The sequence below is a fragment of the Lachnellula hyalina genome (genome assembly GCF_007821495.1).
Source record: "Lachnellula hyalina strain CBS 185.66 chromosome Unknown contig00082, whole genome shotgun sequence".
Lineage (NCBI taxonomy): Eukaryota > Fungi > Ascomycota > Leotiomycetes > Helotiales > Lachnaceae > Lachnellula > Lachnellula hyalina.
In genome coordinates, this window is record NW_022157196.1 from 51,062 (window position 1) to 69,831 (window position 18,770).

At 48.3% G+C, this 18,770-nt stretch overlaps 5 protein-coding genes across 5 annotated transcripts; 2 read left to right on the plus strand and 3 right to left on the minus strand.

Annotated features, from left to right (window-relative positions):
• Positions 1–1,419: 1,419 nt before the first annotated feature.
• TPO5 (Polyamine transporter) lies at positions 1,420–3,315 on the minus strand (the record flags this gene model as incomplete). Its single annotated transcript, XM_031150179.1, has 3 exons — positions 1,420–2,315; positions 2,363–2,967; positions 3,197–3,315. 3 exons carry the CDS (start codon positions 3,313–3,315, stop codon positions 1,420–1,422), a joined length of 1,620 nt encoding a protein of 539 aa, XP_031004692.1.
• A 1,192-nt stretch (positions 3,316–4,507) lies between these two features.
• sey1 lies at positions 4,508–7,328 on the plus strand (the record flags this gene model as incomplete). The annotated part of the gene is made up of 4 exons (XM_031150180.1): positions 4,508–4,680; positions 4,736–5,182; positions 5,230–6,980; positions 7,036–7,328. The coding sequence occupies 4 exons, from the start codon at positions 4,508–4,510 to the stop codon at positions 7,326–7,328; spliced, it is 2,664 nt and encodes an 887-aa protein (XP_031004693.1).
• Positions 7,329–8,023: 695 nt separating this feature from the next.
• On the minus strand, positions 8,024–9,001 carry LHYA1_G005232 (Endo-1,3(4)-beta-glucanase; the record flags this gene model as incomplete). Its single annotated transcript, XM_031150181.1, has 1 exon — positions 8,024–9,001. The coding sequence occupies one exon, from the start codon at positions 8,999–9,001 to the stop codon at positions 8,024–8,026; it is 978 nt and encodes a 325-aa protein (XP_031004694.1).
• Positions 9,002–11,133: 2,132 nt separating this feature from the next.
• MNN10 (putative alpha-1,6-mannosyltransferase) lies at positions 11,134–12,750 on the minus strand (the record flags this gene model as incomplete). The annotated part of the gene is made up of 4 exons (XM_031150182.1): positions 11,134–11,797; positions 11,847–12,135; positions 12,187–12,368; positions 12,482–12,750. 4 exons carry the CDS (start codon positions 12,748–12,750, stop codon positions 11,134–11,136), a joined length of 1,404 nt encoding a protein of 467 aa, XP_031004695.1.
• Positions 12,751–14,944: 2,194 nt separating this feature from the next.
• On the plus strand, positions 14,945–18,529 carry LHYA1_G005234 (uncharacterized protein; the record flags this gene model as incomplete). Its single annotated transcript, XM_031150183.1, has 1 exon — positions 14,945–18,529. One exon carries the CDS (start codon positions 14,945–14,947, stop codon positions 18,527–18,529), a length of 3,585 nt encoding a protein of 1,194 aa, XP_031004696.1.
• Positions 18,530–18,770: the final 241 nt, after the last annotated feature.

The window sequence follows — 18,770 nt, forward strand, 5'->3', positions numbered from 1 at the left end:
GGACTGGTAGAGGTTTGATGATTATGACAAGGAAGTTTGGAAGTCGCTGCTGCATCAGACAAACTCCGCTGTTCTTTTTGTCGTCGCGCCTGAGTCGAATCTCGAAACATTTTCACAATCACTCTCTTCATTTCCCTTTCTGCTACTCTGAGACAATACGGAGTAGCAAACACTTCATAATGGGATCTGGTTTAGGAAATAAGTAGGTCCGTGTTTTAATTTCCGTACTGTGGTTTCAGGAAGGAAAGCTCAACAATGAATATTATTTTCTGTGGGCATCTTATTGTATTGTACTTTTCTGTTGCAGAGGACTGAGACCTATTCGCCTAGTCACGGGAGCATCATGTGATCCATTCTTTTGCCTAGTTTGCAACAGACAGTTGCACTTACTGAGACAGAAAGATTCTGGTGAGTCATGCGGGGTTTCTATTTGCATCTATTTTATATGGGTCGAAGTCTGGGCCGTATTTTCAGGAGTTGTGAATTTAGCAGCTCAAGTATACCTAGGAACATGCTGGTGATACTACAAAATTGCCTGCAAAACAAGTCAGTGAGTGATACTATCGTTTAAGAAGTTTGATGCTCGTAGCTGACGGATACTTACCACCATCAGGGTATATAACCTGTCCCTTCAAAAAGGTGCCCGCAGACCCCGCGAGTCACAATGCACAAGCCGCCGCCTGCATTCTCACAAGGTAGAGGAAAGCAGCTTGGGATGCAGAGTATGCAAATTTCCCGTTGGATGACCCTTTCATGACCCCCGGGATGGAAGGGACGCGATGTTGAAAATGCTGGGCGTGAAGGAGGACGTGGCAGCGCTAGCGAGGAGGCAGCGGAGACGAAGAAATGGGAGGTTGAAAACTTTGGTCTCGAATGTTGAGGCCCAAGTGTCGCGACAGGGTCGGACTTCCTGAGATCGATGTTCTGAGATCGAATAAGCAGACTAGGTAAGTAAAGACGAATTTGAGTTACTTACTAGTGCTCGATTCGATCAACATCTTGCAGGGGTAAGTTATACATTACTTACCGCGAAGTCATGAACTCCGTGCGAATACTGGTTCTTGTCATCTCGTGCAACATCAGCGTTATTGACAAGCAGACGAATGCCCTGAGGCTCTTGAGATTCAGCTTCTTGCACCGATCTCAGGATCTCGGGCAATGATAGGTCGATACATTGAGGACTCGTTAGGCTGGGGGGCAGCATTATCGAGGTTAGATTCAATTGATCGTGCATGGAGTTAGGTTGATAGTTATTCTAAGGGAGGCAATGGGCTCATAATGATGGAGTAGGACATACAAGATCGCTCTGCAAAGCCGGATGTGTATCTAGTGCACCGAGGAAACTAACGAGATAGTGATGTTGCAAATCATTCAATGCTTTCTATTCCGATTCTCTACTCATACAACTATCTTACGACACTATTTGGCCGGAGGTGCGATTTTTTCTTCAGAACTCCCATTTGAATAACTCTTACCTCCCGTTATGGTCCTCCCAACCCCCTCTCCAACGACTTGTCCGTCCTGTCCTGCATAGTGGTCTACGGGGACAGGAGGACCTGTAAAATTCTTTCTGCCGCTGATGATATACCAAATGAGACTGATGGATGCAAAGCCCATGAACACCACCGATGCATAATTCATTGAAACGGGCGTGACGGGGATGGCTGTTGGCATACAGAATAATATTATTGCCAGCGAAATCCAAACAACCGTGCATACATTGATGAAGAAGCCAAACTTCCCCAACGAGAACGATGAGTATTTCACGGCTTCTCGACCTCGGATCAGGGATACCAAGATAGGAATCCCGTACGAGACCGACAGACAGATAGTGGCTACTCCGGTGAAGGCGTTGAAAGCTGAGGTCGATCCGAAATAGATGCATCCCAGGATACAGTCCACGACTGTGGATAGAACCAGTCCCCATAGAGGTATGTCGAATCGCTTGTCAACTCTAGCCCATAGGGTAGATCCGGGGATAGCTCCATCACGAGCAAAGGCGTAAGTGCAACGGCTAGCTGCTGTCAGGGCACCTACACCTGCGAAGAACAAAATGCCGAGAATTAAGAAGAGCAGAGCGAAGCCTCCGCCGGCGGATCCAGTAGCTGTCTTGAAAACAAGACCGATAGGCTGGCCGTTTGCAACTGAAAGAAGCAAAGTAACGTCCGGGAGAACGAATAAGATAGGGATCAAGTAAATGATACCAGTAATTCCCGCTGCGGCTACAGAAAGGACCATGGCTTTGGGCACTTCTCGTTCCGGCATCTGGACTTCTTCGCACATTGACGCAACCATGCCGTAGCCGGTCAGAGTATCTTGACCACATCAGTTACTGAAGTAAGTTGGGAAGATAGAAACTTACATGCAGCTTGAAGCAGCCCCACGAACCAAGCCCATCCTGAAGGCCATCCGCTTGCAGAAGCATCGAAATGAGAGAATACAAATTCGGCACTTCGACGATCATCTGACATAACTAGAACCGTGACAATGATTATGATCACAGACGCTCCCGTCCAGTAAATGCATATCTTGTTGATCAAGTCCAGATACTTGGCTCCAAACACGTTCACCGAGAATGCAACTGCCATGACAGCCCAGAACATGAGAACGGTCTGCCATTGTGAAGCAGCAAAGTCCTCGTTCCAAAGTGAGATGGCTGATAAAATCAACTGCGCGCCCGAGAAGTTGATGCTCAATGTGACAGTCCAGTTGCCGACTAAGCCTAACCATCCATCTACCCAACTCACGATGGGTGCATATTCCTTTGTGGAGAGCATTGCCGACCAGTAATACACACCACCGGCAGTTGGAAAGACAGCACAAATCTCGGCCAAGGACGCTGCTATGCAAAGCGAGATGATGGAGACAAATACCCACCCATAGAGTACAGTGACGGATTGGCCATCCGTTAGGGAAATTGCCATGGTAGTAGACAATCCAAAGGGAACAGCCATGATAGCAAAAGACCTGTCAGAAGGATTAGAAATTATATCAAGGCTGCGATGTTGACATGGGCGAAGTGTCTAGAGGAGAGCTAGGCTCAATGGCCCTAAATCACTTGATGAAGCTGATTCCTCGAGGAAAAGCAGCAAATTCCGCAGGCGTTCCTTCAGTATACCAGATCATCCACTCGAGATGAGGCATATGTTCTCTCCATGCTCAACCAAAACAACAAAACGTTTTTAGAGAAACTTACAAGCCTAAAATACTCATCATGCTCAAAGATCTTGGCAGCTCGCTTTTGTACCCCATATTTTCCAGAGCGGAATCCGGATTGGCCGGGCCATCATGAACGGAGGACCTTCGGTTGGCCATGACTTGGTCGTTGATTGAAGATGTCTATACGGAACAACACAACAATTCCGATGTCTAGTATATAACAATATACGGTATTCTTGAACTCCTTGTCGAGCAAAAGCACAGAAGGGGTATGTACTGGTATGTATATACCAAGTACTACCAGCTACTCTATCACTTGGCGTCACACACAAACACACACGTAACATAGCCTACGATAACGGGTAACGTGTAAACGTCGGGGAATATAGAAGGGCGAGATACGGAGAGACGATGATCTTGTGTCAATCGCACCTGTCAAAGCTGCTAGAGGAGCGAGAAAACCATTTCCATTCGAGAAAAGCGGAGACTTCGTCATAGTTTGCTACTAAAACTTAAGAAAGAGAACCAGGCGACATTACTCGTGTACTGTATGTACATGGACCCAGCCCAATATATCAAAACGACTTCATTGATCTCTTTCAGTATTGTGAGGCACGACCGAGGTTCTCACTGACTGAAGATAGGCAAGTTGAAGAACAGTCCGGAGACGTCAATAGCTTCCACTTCACTTCTTTTGAGAGCAATGGATGTGCAGGGCTATCATTGACTTCTATGTACTGTAGAGACTAGACGGGTGTTTGAAGGTAGCAGGGTTGATGATAACAGATCAATATCCTAGGAAGCGAGAAGCAATAGAAAGGTGTGGTGTACTGTACAGGCCTGGGGGACACGATTACTGTAAGTAGTGAAGAATCTATAAATTAGTATTTAGTAATGCAACGATCAAATAGGGGCGGCGGAGGCTCAACTGAAACGCGAGCTAAGTGAAACCGTTTAGAGAGAAGTAGGAAGGTGGTGTAAAAGAAGTGTGTAATATTTACTCGAGTACTCCACACCGCAGCTCTACTTAACAAATCCAATGAATCCTGACTTGTGTAACTCACAACCTTACCCCCAGCTGCTCCCACCAACAATTGCTGCATAAGTGAGAACAAAGTAAATAATGGGATTGTTATGATAATAAGAAGCTTCCACCATCAATAAATCTCCCAAAGAATGTCCCCAAGAATATCTTCGTGGGGCTGGGAGTCATGTGATCATGTCTGAAACCTCGCAACTTCTGGCCTCGCTTGTGATCACTCCATCATTTGGGGTACAAGACAAGGTATGCCAAGCTCAACACATTCATTATCCTGTTATTGTATCCTAGTTTTGCCGTCATTTCACTATGTCTTCAGCAACAAAGTCCCATGCAAATGGTCGAAGGCCATCTGCGGCATCAAGATCAACAGCCCCTTCGATCATGACGATGAACGGCCACTTTGCTGCTGTCGGTGAAGCCCCAACAAAAGAGCAGTATGAGCTCGGTATACAAGTCATTGACGAGGAACAAGCATTCACGTATGTGAAATAGACCCTGTTCTGCTGGGCTCATGCTGATAGAGAGTTTGAAAAGGCCACATCTTAATACATATCTTCAGATCACCGGCGCGGCCCAGTCTGGCTTCAACTACCACCTTATCTCAGTCTTTGGATCGCAGTCCACCGGAAAATCCACCCTGCTGAACAACCTCTTTGGGACGGAGTTTGGGGTTATGTCGGAGACCGAGCGGCGGCAGACTACAAAGGGAATATGGATGTCCAACAACAAGCGGGAGGGAGGTTCGGGGCCAGAGAAGATGGCAGAGAATATTCTAGTAATGGATGTAGAGGGTACGGATGGCCGAGAAAGAGGAGAAGACCAAGACTTCGAAAGGAAAAGTGCCCTATTTGCTCTGGCTACCAGTGAGGTTCTTATTGTCAATATTTGGGAACATCAAGTTGGACTATACCAAGGGGCGAATATGGGGCTCCTGAAGACAGTATTTGAGGTCAATCTGCAGCTCTTTTTGAAAGACAAGCAGTAAGTTTTATATCCTCCAATCGAGTCCGAGTTGCTAAATATTTCAGGTCGAATCCGCGCTCCCTCCTGTTTTTTGTAATCCGCGATCATATCGGCGCAACCCCTCTATCGAATCTCCGAAACACCCTCATCGCAGATCTAACGAACATATGGACAAGTCTTTCAAAACCAAAGGGTCTGGAGAAGTCAAAGATTGAGGATTATTTCGATTTCGCGTTTGCAGCATTACCACATAAAATTCTACAACCGGACAAGTTCGTAACTGAGGTCGAAAGATTAGGGACAAGATTTCGAGTAGGGCATAGATCTGCAAAATCACATGGTCTGCACTCAGACCACGAGCTCGAGGGGGGAGTCTTCCTACCGGAGTACCACAGACGGATACCCGCGGACGGTTTCTCAGTATATGCCGAAGGGATATGGGACCAAATTGTCAATAATAAGGACCTAGATTTGCCAACACAGCAAGAACTTTTAGCCCAGTTTCGATGCGACGAGATTTCACGAGAAGTGTTGGAGGCTTTTGATGCCACCATTCTACCGCTCGAGGAGAAGCAGGCTGAGGGCGTAAGACTTGGGAAGCCAACAGTGCTAAAGAATCTCGGTATCTCTGGAAAGGCTGCACGGGTAAAGACCGTCAAGGCGTTCGAAACGGAGGCTAGCAGATATCATAAAGGAGTCTACACAAGAAAACGTGTCGAGCTCGAAGGCAAGATTGATATCAGACTCAAGGCTTTATACCAAGGTCAGCTCACAGCAGCGCACAAGTCGGGGGTTGCATCATTCAGCGACGCTGTGGCTGGTGCTGTTAAAATCGGACAGAAAAAGGGAGCATCCTACGAATTTGCTGATATCGTGGAACGCGAGAAAGCGGTTGCTCTGGAGCAATTTGAGAGCGAAGCTAAGAGTCTCGCAATTGAGGGTGTTCCGTGGAGTAACTTCAAGCAGCAATACAGCTTGTACGAGAAGGATCTAGACGAGGTCAGTGCACGCTTACGAAAGGAAGAGATGCGTAGACTCGCAACTCGAGTGGAAAGATGGGTCAGATCGCGATTGGGAGAGTCCGTTGGATTGGAGTTCAATAAGCTCGGCTCCGGACGAGGTGGAAGTGGCGCCCCAGAAACCGGCGAGAAACCTCTGACAGAAAAAGATCTGTGGGACAGGATATGGAACGTCTTTATTGCTACTGTCAAGGAGGCTGAAACACGCTTCGTAGAAAGAGCAAAGAGTTTCGACGCCAGTCAGGATGAGATTGATGTCGGATTATGGAGACTACGACGGAAAAGCTGGGGAGTATTGAGAGCGAAGATTGATGAGGAAGTTATGGAAGGAAACATTCTTCTCAAACTGCGCGAGAACTTTGAGGACAAGTTCCGATACGACGAGGCTGGTGTCCCAAGAATTTGGCGGCCGACAGATGATATCGAGGGCATGTATACGAAAGCAAAAGAGTCAACACTTACTTTGATACCGCTGTTATCAAGGTTCAGGTTAGCCGCAACATACGCACCTCCCGAGCTTCCAGACTGGATCGGCAATGCGCCTGCGAGCGTGGATCCAAAAGACGAAGAAGACCTGACCCCAATTGGTGGAGTGGATGAAGAAGAGGGCAAGAGTCTTGAGGAAGAGATGACGATTCTCGGCGAAGCCAAACGCCAGGACCTCGTAGTGAGGTTCAAGAAGACGGCCGATGGGGTATACGTGGAAGCAAAACGGAGCGCCATTGGTGGCGTTGCCCAAGTTCCTTTGTATTTCTATGGTCTACTACTGGCGCTGGGTTGGAACGAAATCGTTGCTGGTAAGCCCTCCTTCTATCCTGCATTCCCAATATACATAGCTAATGTGATTTCAAGTGCTCCGCAATCCCGTCTACTTCATCTTCCTCATCCTCCTCGGCGTCGGCGCCTACGTAACCTACACCCTCAACCTCTGGGGTCCCATGATCCGCATGGCCAACGCAGCATCCTCTCAAGCCGTCGAAATCGGCAAGGAGAAACTACGTGACTTCCTCGAAAACTCCGAGACCGGTCGCCAGGCCATAGGCATGAAAGCCAGGGAGGATAGCGATGGCATTAGCTTGAACACGCTGGATAGCAGGGGTAATAAAAAGGATGCTGAGGACGAGGACGATGATGATGATATTTAGGGTAGAGTGGCAATGATAACGACCCTCGTTTTGTATTTTGTAAATTGGCAGGAAGTGCGCTAGCTACATAGCGTGCGGGGTTAATGGTTGGACGACATTACAGATCGACAATGAAATCCTTAAAGTCTAATCCCATGGTTCTTTACCGTATCTCTCTCGATATTTTCTATCGACTTGTCATAGCGGTTCTTGCTTGTGATCTCGTAAGGAAATGCTAAAAACAAGTCTGGACTCAGCTATTCGGGGAGGTTATCCGAAATGAGTTAGACGTGTAAAGGTAGTTTTGTTGAGGTTTTAGGGAACAACTAGAATTCAGTTAGTGCCGCTTCTATCCAACAACGTATTTTACGATGAGCGAAGCGAGCTAAGAAGAAAACCGACTATTACCCATGCATAGGACATTCACAAGGAAAAGTTAAGTCACGGCACAGTTATTCGATTCAGATAGAAAGGCACGTAAGCCTGTTCTTGTAGTTTATGAGCATTGAAACGTTAGTATATGAATAAAGCTGTCCAGACCCCCATCAATAAGGACATTCCCAGCATTGTATTTACCCAACTCCCACCCCATCACATACGCCGAACTCGAATTTGTAGAGAAAAGAACATGGTATTGACCGGAACACCAAATCCCTATAAGTAAAATGTGCACAAGAATAGGATATAATTGGAATGGAGGTCTTTCGCGAAAGACCTTACGCTTCGAAGGCAACGCCTCTCTTGGCAGCAGAAGCCTGGTAGACCTTCACCGAGTTGATCAACCAGTAACTGCTGGCGAATTTCGCCGGATTGGCCGCAACGTAGGCGTCGCAAGTGGGAGCCAGAGCGCTGCACTTTGTATTTTGACTCCAGACTTTACCAGCCCATTGTCCGCAAAATGTCGTGTCGAAGATGAGGTTGTGGTTCATGAAATGCTGGTCGATGTTGCAACCGCTGCCGCTGAAGGCCGCGATGGGCGAGCTCCAGCTTGTGGGGTTGGGAGACCCAGAGGTTATGTCGCTGGGGATGCCGGCGGCGCGAGGGAAGAAGAAGACTTTGATGGCTTGGGATGTCCATTCCATGGCGTAGACACCGCCGCCTGCAGCGTTGAAGCCCGTGCCGTAGTTCGAGGTGTCGTTGGTGCTCATTCCGCAGCCGGTGTCGCTGCTGCAGTTTCCATCGTTGAGTTTGCTGGATGCCAGGGCCCCTGTCGACTGCATGGTGCATCCGGACGAGGTGTGTAGCGTGGCGCTGTTTGTGACACTGTCCGAGATTCCTTCCATAATATCAATCTCCCCTGATGCAGGCCAGTTCGGACCCACGGTCCAGAATGCTGGCCAGACACCACATTCCGAGTCCGGCGCGTGAGCCAAGTCGGCTACGAAGAGTCCGTGGGTATACGCTTTATTCGATGTGACCCTGACAGACTCCCGACCACCAGTAGGGTTCATAGTTGTGTGATCAACGCCGAGATAGACAGCGTTGTTGCTGTACCCCGCAAGGCCCGAAGTGTTTGCAGCGGCTGCCCCCACGTACTTGACGAAGCCTGTAGTAGGGTCGGCGGCGGTGAAAAAGTTGAAATCTTGGAAGAAGTTGCTTTTGTCGAACGTATCCGTGAGTGTGTAGGCCTTTGCTGTACCGGCAGCAAGGCAAAGTGCCGCGCTGAGGCGGATCAGAGAATTTGAAGTATGCATTGTTCGTAGATTGTTGTCTTGAAGGTGGTTTGAAGTGTAGTTGAGAATACAATATGATTCAAAAATGAAAAAGTTTGCTATGGGAAGATATAGAAAAGCGCCGTGAAAGGATTGCAATGAGTGTGAGGCCTTGTTCTCTGAATGGGTAAAGATAAAGGTATTGCAATAACTGTTCTCAATGCCTGACAATCAATGCCTTTGTTATTGTCCAAGAACAAAGAATAGGAACAAAAAGGCCCGCGTAATGAATGACGGACTAGAGAAGTGAATGTGAAAGCACAACTTCAAAAGACCCAGAAGGGGAAATGGGCAAGTCAAGTACTCAGACGCAGTCTTCTCAGCTGCTCAACCAGTGTGAGGACAGGCCAGGGGCTTCTCTTTGTTCTCTGGGGTCTGTGAAAAGTCTAGCAAGCTCAAGGACGGCATGGCATGAAGGCACAAGCTCTTGTTCCTCCATCAACTCCAAAGAAGACATATCCCCGTAAGGGTTTCCGGCAAACAAAAACCAACAGCTCTACCTCTCTCCCTACAGGCCACAGCACTTGTTGGAGGATCTGGGGACCGGAAAAGACAAGGAGCACTGGATGGAGACGAAGCCCCTGATACTCGAACGAGTGGCTGAAGGTGTTTGATGCGGCGATGTTTGGACTACAAGGGAGCCACCCCGCCGGAGATACATTCCGTCTGATCTTCAGAACAGGACAAGACAGGACAGGAGATGAATGAGAGGCCAGGAACAGGGCCTTCCCTATCTGTGTTTGGCGTGCAGTGTTCATGGCGCTTCGGAGCCAGTCATTCGCAGCGGCAGAGATCGATGTTCGATGTCGCACGCGCGGACCATCTTTCCGGGAGAACGTCTCTCCTGTGCTGAAACACGACAGAGGAAACAACATTCTGATTGGCTGTTCGCGTCAGCTGCAAAGCATAGGGCACTCATCACTTGCAGCTGTGAAACTCGTGATATTTCTCTGTTTTGTTCGTTCCCGCTTAGGAGTACAAGTGGTGCACGCATAGATACAGTCGGCAGATACAGATAAAACTGGTAGGATTTGATGTTGAATAAGCCCCCACCCATTATTGGGGCACTTTCGAGCCACATCCACATCCGAGATCTCTCTCGTTGATATAAAGTTAAGAGTTAAAACATCGGTACTATTATAGTACTCCCGGGAGGATCAAACCAGCAGAAATCGATTGTCTCAAGGGGTTTTGTCCCTTTCCGTTCCTTGCCTTGCCGATCACCACTAGACGATCTGATCTGATTCTGCAAGTGTTCCGCTATCAAAATGTGCCGATCGAATGGGACCTGCCTCCGAAGCATAACTACCATTACAATCCTCAATCCTAAATTCCGTTCAAGTAAGAGCGTTGGAACCCAACATATTATTTCCGAGGCAAGTGCCGACGAGATCCTTCGAAGAATTCTGGTTGTATAGGACAAGGAGTATAAGGTCAATTGCATAAGACCAGGCCTCGTACTTTGAAACAACAGCTCTAGTACTTTTAGATAATTATGAGAAACCTTCAGGCTCCGTTTACTAAGCAACTCATTCTAGCATATTGCATGGATCTTTTAACCTCTGCTGTCCCCTCTTCAGGCTGTCTGAGCCTCCTTTAATAAGTTAGAATTAGATGAGGCTCAATAAATCTTCGATTTCCAGATGGACAGGATTAGAGGTCCTTTTAGAACGTCTCGACTTCAAGGAGAGTTTAGAGAGAGCCGTGCTAATTCCTCTCATGATATTCTTAGTCCGAGATTTGTAAAGTTGACACTTTCATTCTATCTATACCATGAACGAAATCTTATCTTGCTTCTGTTTGTAATTATCACGGTTCTCAAACCAATTCCATGAACACTTGTGCCACATCCAGCGTCGTCATATAGTACATACATCATCCTTCCCTTTTACAAACTCCATTTTTAGCATGCAATGCCAACTCGCATCAGTGCAAGCCACCCAAAATTGAAGCCACGGATTATCTATGCAATGCCAACGAGGGCAGGCATAGCACGTGTGTGATAATATCATACAAGAAAGCAGGTAGGGTATTTCGAGTACATGTGCGAGGCATGGCGCGCACGCCCGAGGTAAACAGCAGCAGAAATTTCAAACGTCGACCAAAGCCACCCTTTATAGCTTGACCTTATGTCCCGTGATCTTGAACCAGATTACCGCTACTATTTCCTCCTTGAATAGCTCCCACCAATTTCGGTTCAAGTAGTTGCTCAACTCTCGGTAGTTGTACATTTCTCCCCAGCAATCACGTCCCCATTCGCAACCGGCCATATTTACTACAAAATCTCGGTCTTTCTCATTGTAGTGGATTCGATCATCGTTGCCGTTCTCTGAGCACGCTCCTGGTGGAAAGCTGTTGATCTTTCGTTGTTCGATGAACGCCGTGTGGGGTCGAATCCATGGCTGGTTGATGTACAGGAATTCCAGTGCATCTTGTTCCTTGTGCTCCCATTCCATGTGCTTTTGTTCATAACCAACGGGGTCCCACCACACGTCCAGGAGTCGGTCGGTCCATGCACTCCGCTTGATGAAGAAGGATCCGAGGTTGAATCCACTGCAATCCTGGGGGACTATCAGATTAATAGAGGAGTCTTTTCCATCCCCATTAACGCTAAGCGCCTCTTCGTCTAAATAGGGCGAGTCAAATGGGTGCGTGATGTTTAAAGGGTTGTATTGGTTGATGTCGCGGTAAGTGTTGGCCGCAAGATTGTTGAAGATGTGCGATTGTAGAGAATAGGAAGGCTCCATCACGAACGTATTGAGATCCATCCACCAGAACCTAAGATAATTAGAATCTGAAATACTCGGAAGGATTTGGGTGAACTCACCATTCAGCATCTGGGTACTTCCGCAAGCAGTTTCGAATTGTATCGACCTTCTCCCAGCTCTCCCTCCATTCATGTGCATATCGTTTCTTGGTGCTCATGTCCACAATCTCTAGCTCGTAACCCCATCTTTTCGCGTACTTCCGTTTGTTTCGTACACTGTCGCGCTCGATCGCCCATTCTCTGGGGCCTTTCCACTCCATTACACCGCCGCCCTGGTTTGCCGCCAGAATGATCACATGCTTCTTGCCACCTCCAAGATGTTTCGCCCTGCGCCAGTAGTAATGCAATGCTGTACGATGTTAGCAATATTCCTGGAGCCTGTTTGGGGAGTAATGCTTACGCGTCGTGTAGAATATTATTATCAAGACAATGACTGCCAGTATAGCAAGTAGTCGCAACCGCATCTTGTAGCTAATGCGTCCCAAGAAGTTCCCTAATTTCGCTATTTTGCTTCCATCTCTTGATGACCACCGTCCACGACCAAGCTTTTCCTTCTCCGCGTAGCTCTTCTCGGGGCCCCTTCTGCAAGAAAAACTGTCAGTATAAAGTCTAGGAAAATGCGCCAATTGCTCGAGACAAGATAACGTTCTTGGATTTGGAACTCAATTAGGCTGAAATCGGATAATTGAACTTACCCCATGTTGAACCGCGGTAGACTATTTGATATCGTGCGATAATGCCTGGTAAAGAAACCATTGTTCTGTGTAGAGAAGGACGGGTAACTATTGACACCTTCACTCTTGGCTTTGGCTGATTCCCAAGTCACCGTGTTCGCACCTGCTCCATTCGTTCTGTAGGCTTTCCCGGGGCTTGAGCGCCCACTAACATCCACATACGGGGTATTGAGGCCAGGACTTGCCCATCCGCCCCCAGGCTTTGGGGACGGACTGCGCGACAAAGACATAGGTAAATTTGGCGTCCCAGGAATTGTAGGTAGAGTCCCACCTTGCGATGCAGTGTCCAGGTCACTGCGAGACGCCTCGTGAGTATTTAAGCTTGAAGGTGCTCCAGTACTCGATGCGGAAGACCGTCGTCTGCGGTGAGAGAAGGATCCGCCGATAGAAGAGGAAAATGAGGAGGGGTTTAAGGACGCCAGATTCGAAATGGGCGGTCCAGAAGGCAGAGGAGCCGTCTGGAGATTCTGTTCTGATGAGAAGAGGGGGCCCGGACGATGTACACGGCGGAAGGTTGCAATTATAAGCGCTCGTATAATATGTCGACTCTTCGGGATGCTTCAACCACTGCAGCAGCGCGTTCCTGCGAGAATCTTGGGTTGCGTTGGATGTTGCGCTACGGGGATGAATGATTTGTGGAGGAGACCAGTGAGAGCGGAAAGGCGCGGCGCAGGCTTAGCTCTTGCTATCAGCCGTCAAACACGAGTGACAGATGCGGTGGGCAATGCGGTAATATTACCGTAATGGCTATGATACGGGAGAAAGGCGTGGAGGAGAGGAGGGGAGAGAAGAAGGACAGATAGACAGACAGAAAGGTGAGAGAGAACAGATAATATTCTCACGATGGGGATGTGGGATTTTGAGGAGCGCGGTCGAAATAAGGCGGCGTTTTTTTGGAAATTGATAGCCCCTATTGATCTCCATCTCGCTTTCCTGCATAGAGGTCTAGCGTGTGCACTTATCGTAAGGCTCGACTGCTGACATGAGATTGAGGAGATGATGCTGTACTCGTGCTCGTATTATATTTATTATATTGAGAAGGCAAGTAAGTTAATACCGTATATGTAAGATACCATGTTGTTATTATTCGGCTTTCTCAGCCCTTCAAATCGACATTACCTCCTCGTACAGTACTGTATATCAGGATATCACGAAATTGGTCCTGATACTGTAGTAAGATTACCGGAACTGTACTCCTACGGGTACCTAGACTAGGGTAGGGTAGGTGTAGGGTAGGGCTAAGTAGGTAGGTATGCATTAAACCGTGCCATCCTATCCTGAGAAATACCCCATCCGTGCAGCTACGGTATATGATTGGCTGCTAGGTCCGAAGGTATTGTACTGCACCTGTACAGTAGCTGGTTGAAAAGAAGTAAAGTAGGGTTGGCATTTGCATTTTACAGATATGTGGTTTGAAACCATCTCTTGCTGGTGAGTTGAGAGATGTTAATAACAACGTGTCGTGGAACCATCACTGCGCACTCACTGCACAAGGGGAAGGGGAGGTTGTCCAACAGCAGAACTTTGGTTGGCCCACCCCCACCCCCACCCCTCCCCACCTTCTCGTAGGTCACCAAAACCCTCTTGTCCGTCAGTTCTCCATCGTCAGTCGAGTGATTTGCCTTACCATATACCTCTCTTTATACCTCTCTTTACACCTTTCCTTATACCTCTCTTTGTACCATTCGCGCCCACCGGGAACTCTTAATCATATGTTGTTAGGCTGCTCGCGTTTCATTGGCTTCGGCGGCTTCGAAGCGCCACCCAATGGTTCATTTGCATGGGCGCGTATTGCAACAGTCGTCCAACGAAAAACGACCGTGACAGGTTTGTACAGAACCTCAAAATCATCTATTTGCGACTGCTGTCGAATGAGAACGTTCCATCTTATTTCTGGCTGTCCGGAATCCACCGCCTGCCCTGGTAGTCTGGGTCTGCGGCAGACATGGTTTGGGTTTGGTCGTGCAAGCAAGACTTCAAAAGCCCATGGCCTCGAACCGATGGCCATCAACCCTTTGTTTCATTTTTCTTTCTTGTTCAATACGTACTCTCTTTTCGTCTTCTTGTCGCATGTTCTCCGGCTTCGACCGATTTACTGTCCTTCCCAAACTCCTCGATTCACCAAGACTTACACTCCTTATTGTTCTTTTACTATTGTCCCCACCAGAATAGCTGGGTAGTCTACATTGAACCATACGATGCTTCCTGTCCATATCTCATGAAGGTTGGATTCATTCTTAGACTCTCGCGTCCTGGTCTTTCCTTCCCCCAAGTTCAACTTGACCTACCAAACTCAAAAACGAAGATACCCGCCTCAAACCAACCTTCACATTCAACGACCCGCGAAACACCCACCATACCCTCCAGATCCCTTCTTCCCTTCGATTGCAGCCTCGGACTGTTTCGATATACGATCTTAGCAACATGGCTACCACCAGAGGTACACAAGCAATACCAAGTACTTCGAAAGACATTCCTTCCACAAAATCTATAAGCAATCCATTTAATACTGTTTTTGATGGCGAAGAGAGTGGTGATGAATCCTGGGATGAAGAAGATAGCTCGTCGGATTCAGACAAACACCTAGAACGAATTACACAATGGCCCAGGCCTCCAGATAGCGCTGTTGGTGGAGTGAGTACCGTAGCCGCAAATCGGACAAATACGAGGAAACCAGATAAGAGATATTCTGTACACAAGCCAACCCGAGACAAGTCAAGAGGCAGGCAGAAGAAGCAGAATGCAAAAGCTGGGATCAAACTGGTAACAACTTTCACAAGACATCAGGATGCGTCTCCTCCAGTACAGGTGCAGCCTTCAAAGACGATGCCACAGAGGGGGTATTTTGTTGATTTGGCTGCTCTTCAAGCGCTGAACGGGGAATCGACGCAATCACAAGCATCGGGGAAGTTCTGGAAGTCAAAGTCAAAAAAGACCAAGGGTTTGGGTTTGATAAGAGCTCCAGACACAGTGCCTTCCATCCCAGCTGTGCCTTCCGGAGTTGCAGTTTCTGGAGCCACATATGCGACGAATGCCTCGCAAAAAGTGCCGTCAACTCTGACGGCTTCTCCTCTCAAATTAAGTGATGACTTGAGCCCCAATGATAGGCCCATCATGATTGGTCTTTCGATTCCCTCCTCCGACGTCTCCCAACAGTCCTTGAGTCCTCAGACAGCTTCTTCAGACATATCGAATATAGTCCGAAGTTATGACCGAACACACCATACGCCAGACACTCCAACTATCATCATCACACCTGCTCAAGAAGTATCTGATTGGTCACCTTTGAAGCCCCGTCCTCATCCAGCATCAAGTATATACTCCCAAGCCGTCAACAGCGAAGAAGTGTACACAAGTCAGAACGCACCACCTATTCCCAAGGTACCAGATTCTGTTCTTAAAAAGGAACAGCAGAGAGTCGCGGCTCAGACGAGTTATTTTTCTCCCGATTCTGACAATGGCACGTCCTGGGAAGATGATGAATATACCTCAGATCACTGCAGGTCCCGTGTCGTTTCAACCTGTACAGTTTTCGAGGAGGATGAGAGCCCTATAATCGCCAGGACGGCACGTGCGGTCTCAGTGACTGGGGCAAATAACGCCGCCAGGCATGCAAGCGTTAGTACCGTTGCAACTCGGCGGCGCTCGAAAGGGTGGTGGAACTATATTACCACGCCTTTCTTAACGCGATCGAATACATTTGCTACCCGGAGCCCCGAAGATCAACACCCACCCGCTGTTCCTGATCTTGCGATTGCTGCTGCAAAGGCTCAAGATGCGGGGAGAGAGGGAAAGTCCTGGGAAAAGCAATTTTCACCCTTGACACCAGAAACATCAACAACTATTCAATCAGACCCGTGGTGGAATGTTGACTCGAAAGATACAAGACCGATCGGGCAATCCCCAGTACTTCAGGAGACCAGACACAAAGTCCAGGCATCCACAGGCACTTTACCAATCGTCCTATCCGAAGTTGCAGGGTTCGAAGCCGCCTCAACAATGTCCAGTATAGCGTCAAGTGATCTTTCTCGCTTCAACTCTTCCAGGTCAACAAACGAGATCTCGAACGACCGCGCAGTTCCTGTCTTATCTGATGCGCCCAATTCGAGAGGTTTACAAAGCAACAATCCTTATGTACAGCCTCAAATTGGTGATGTTAACGATATTTCGGGTACCAGCCACTCTGGCAGTTTACCAGTAATTCAGCATGCTCAGATCGCAGTTCTACAGCGCGCACAGCTCCCGGTCCAACGAACTCAATCCCCTTCTACAACTCCACCACCCCCACCGTATTCACCTTCGCCGTCTCGCAATCCCAGGTATCGCGCAGTCTTCCCACCTGGTCATGTTCGTACTCTTCAGCAACCCGCGTCCCCTGGACCCATATCGCCCGGTATGCAGCAAGCAATGGCATCTCCAGGGGCCATTCAAATGACCACTGCACCTTTAGCTCACCCTAGCCGAAGGCCGATAAACCTTAACTCTTCATACCCGGCTGAGTTACCACCAAGGCAAAACGTATTGCTTGTCACAACCGAGCATGTCCAGGGCACTTCCAAAAAATCAAATAAATCTGAAGCCAAGCGTCGACGACACGAGAAGGAGGATGCTGTAGCTCATAAAGCTGGTGGATGGTGGCGAGGGCGTGGATGCATTCCCAAGAGAGGGTGCTATGGCCGAGGGGGCGCTGAAGGTCGCAAGAAGCGTCGGTGCACCCTAGGGCTGGTCATTGGGCTCTTAGCAATGCTTATATTAATCGTTGCCCTGGCCACAACCTTGTCTCGTAAACCAAATACGATCATTGGGCCATCCCAGTGGGTAAATTTGACAGGGTTTCCTCCTATGTTTACCGGACTCTCAACAGTAGTTGCTCCAACTAATACTGTAACAAATACTGGGTGTGTTTTCCCGGCAACTCAGTGGAGCTGCTCCTTGCCCAAAGAGGTTCAGTCATCGATTGCTCCCAATCAGGCGAACCAACCGAACTTCCTTCTCTACGTTCAGTGGGATAATAGTAGTTCAGCAAACGATACTTTCAAGAATGTTACTGGAAATCCAACTCTTGGGGCTCGCGCCGTTGGTGGGAACGCTGTGTCTGCGGGACAACTTATCAAAAGCGTTCTTCTCAAGGCTCGGGATATTGTTACTTTTGTACCTTCACCAGCACCTCCATCATTTGCAGATGACTTCTTCTTGGGAAACACAACAGACAATATTGCTTCCAGCAACAAAGCGGGAGAGCCGACACCTTTCTTCATATCCTTTTTGCCATCGTCAAACTCTACAACGAGTAAGAGGAGCCTGATGGAGCGCCAGTCTCCAGACAACTCATCCGACATGTTCCCTAATATCTCCTCCATCATTCCCGCACCGAGCCTGAACTCGGATAACACTGCCGCACCGGCAAACCTGTTTCCTCTTCCCACCCAGCAACCCATCCGGCTCTACGACCGCGGTCTCCCCACAGAGCACTACGGCTTCTACACCTATTTCGATCGATCCATCTTCCTCAAATCCCTCGACCTGGATAACTCGTCTAACACAGATAGCGGCGCAGTGCCCGATGACGAGAATGGCGGTGCTCGGGAGTCTGAGGCGTCTTTCCGCTGCACCTGGACACAGACGCGCTTCTTGGTGCAAATGTGGACTCGCATGAACACCACCGCTCGACTCCTCAACAGCACACATACTATTAGCAAAGATCCCGCGCATGACTTGTCCCAGCCTGGATCCTTCCCATATCCTATCACGATTACGACAGATAGACATGGTGGTGATGCTGATACGAAAATGCTATACTGTTACTCGATGGACGACCGAGAGGGTATTGAGAAAGGCAGTGGGATAATTTTGAAAGAACAGAGGGGCTTCGGAGGGACGCTGATCAATCCGGCAAACTTACTGTTTGGTGCGAGTGGTCCTTCGGATCCGAGTCTTGGTGGCTTTGATGGAGGCACCGGAGGCTGTGGGTGTCAGTGGCAAAACTGGCAGGGAGTGGTTGGTGGATAGGGGAGGAAACGAATTATGTTAAAAAAGAAGCATAAGAAAGCAAAAATATGGGAGGAGTTTATCATTGCTTTGAAAGCATCTTGATGGGGGCTTGGATATTATGTGACACTGTAGTAATGATTAATTAAATGTATAAATCTTACATTGGTCCTGCCTCCCCTTTCCTAAGCGAAGTGAGAGAGAGCAGCTTCTCATATCTGCATGTAAAAGGTGCCTTGCTAAATGATGCCACCTCTTAGAG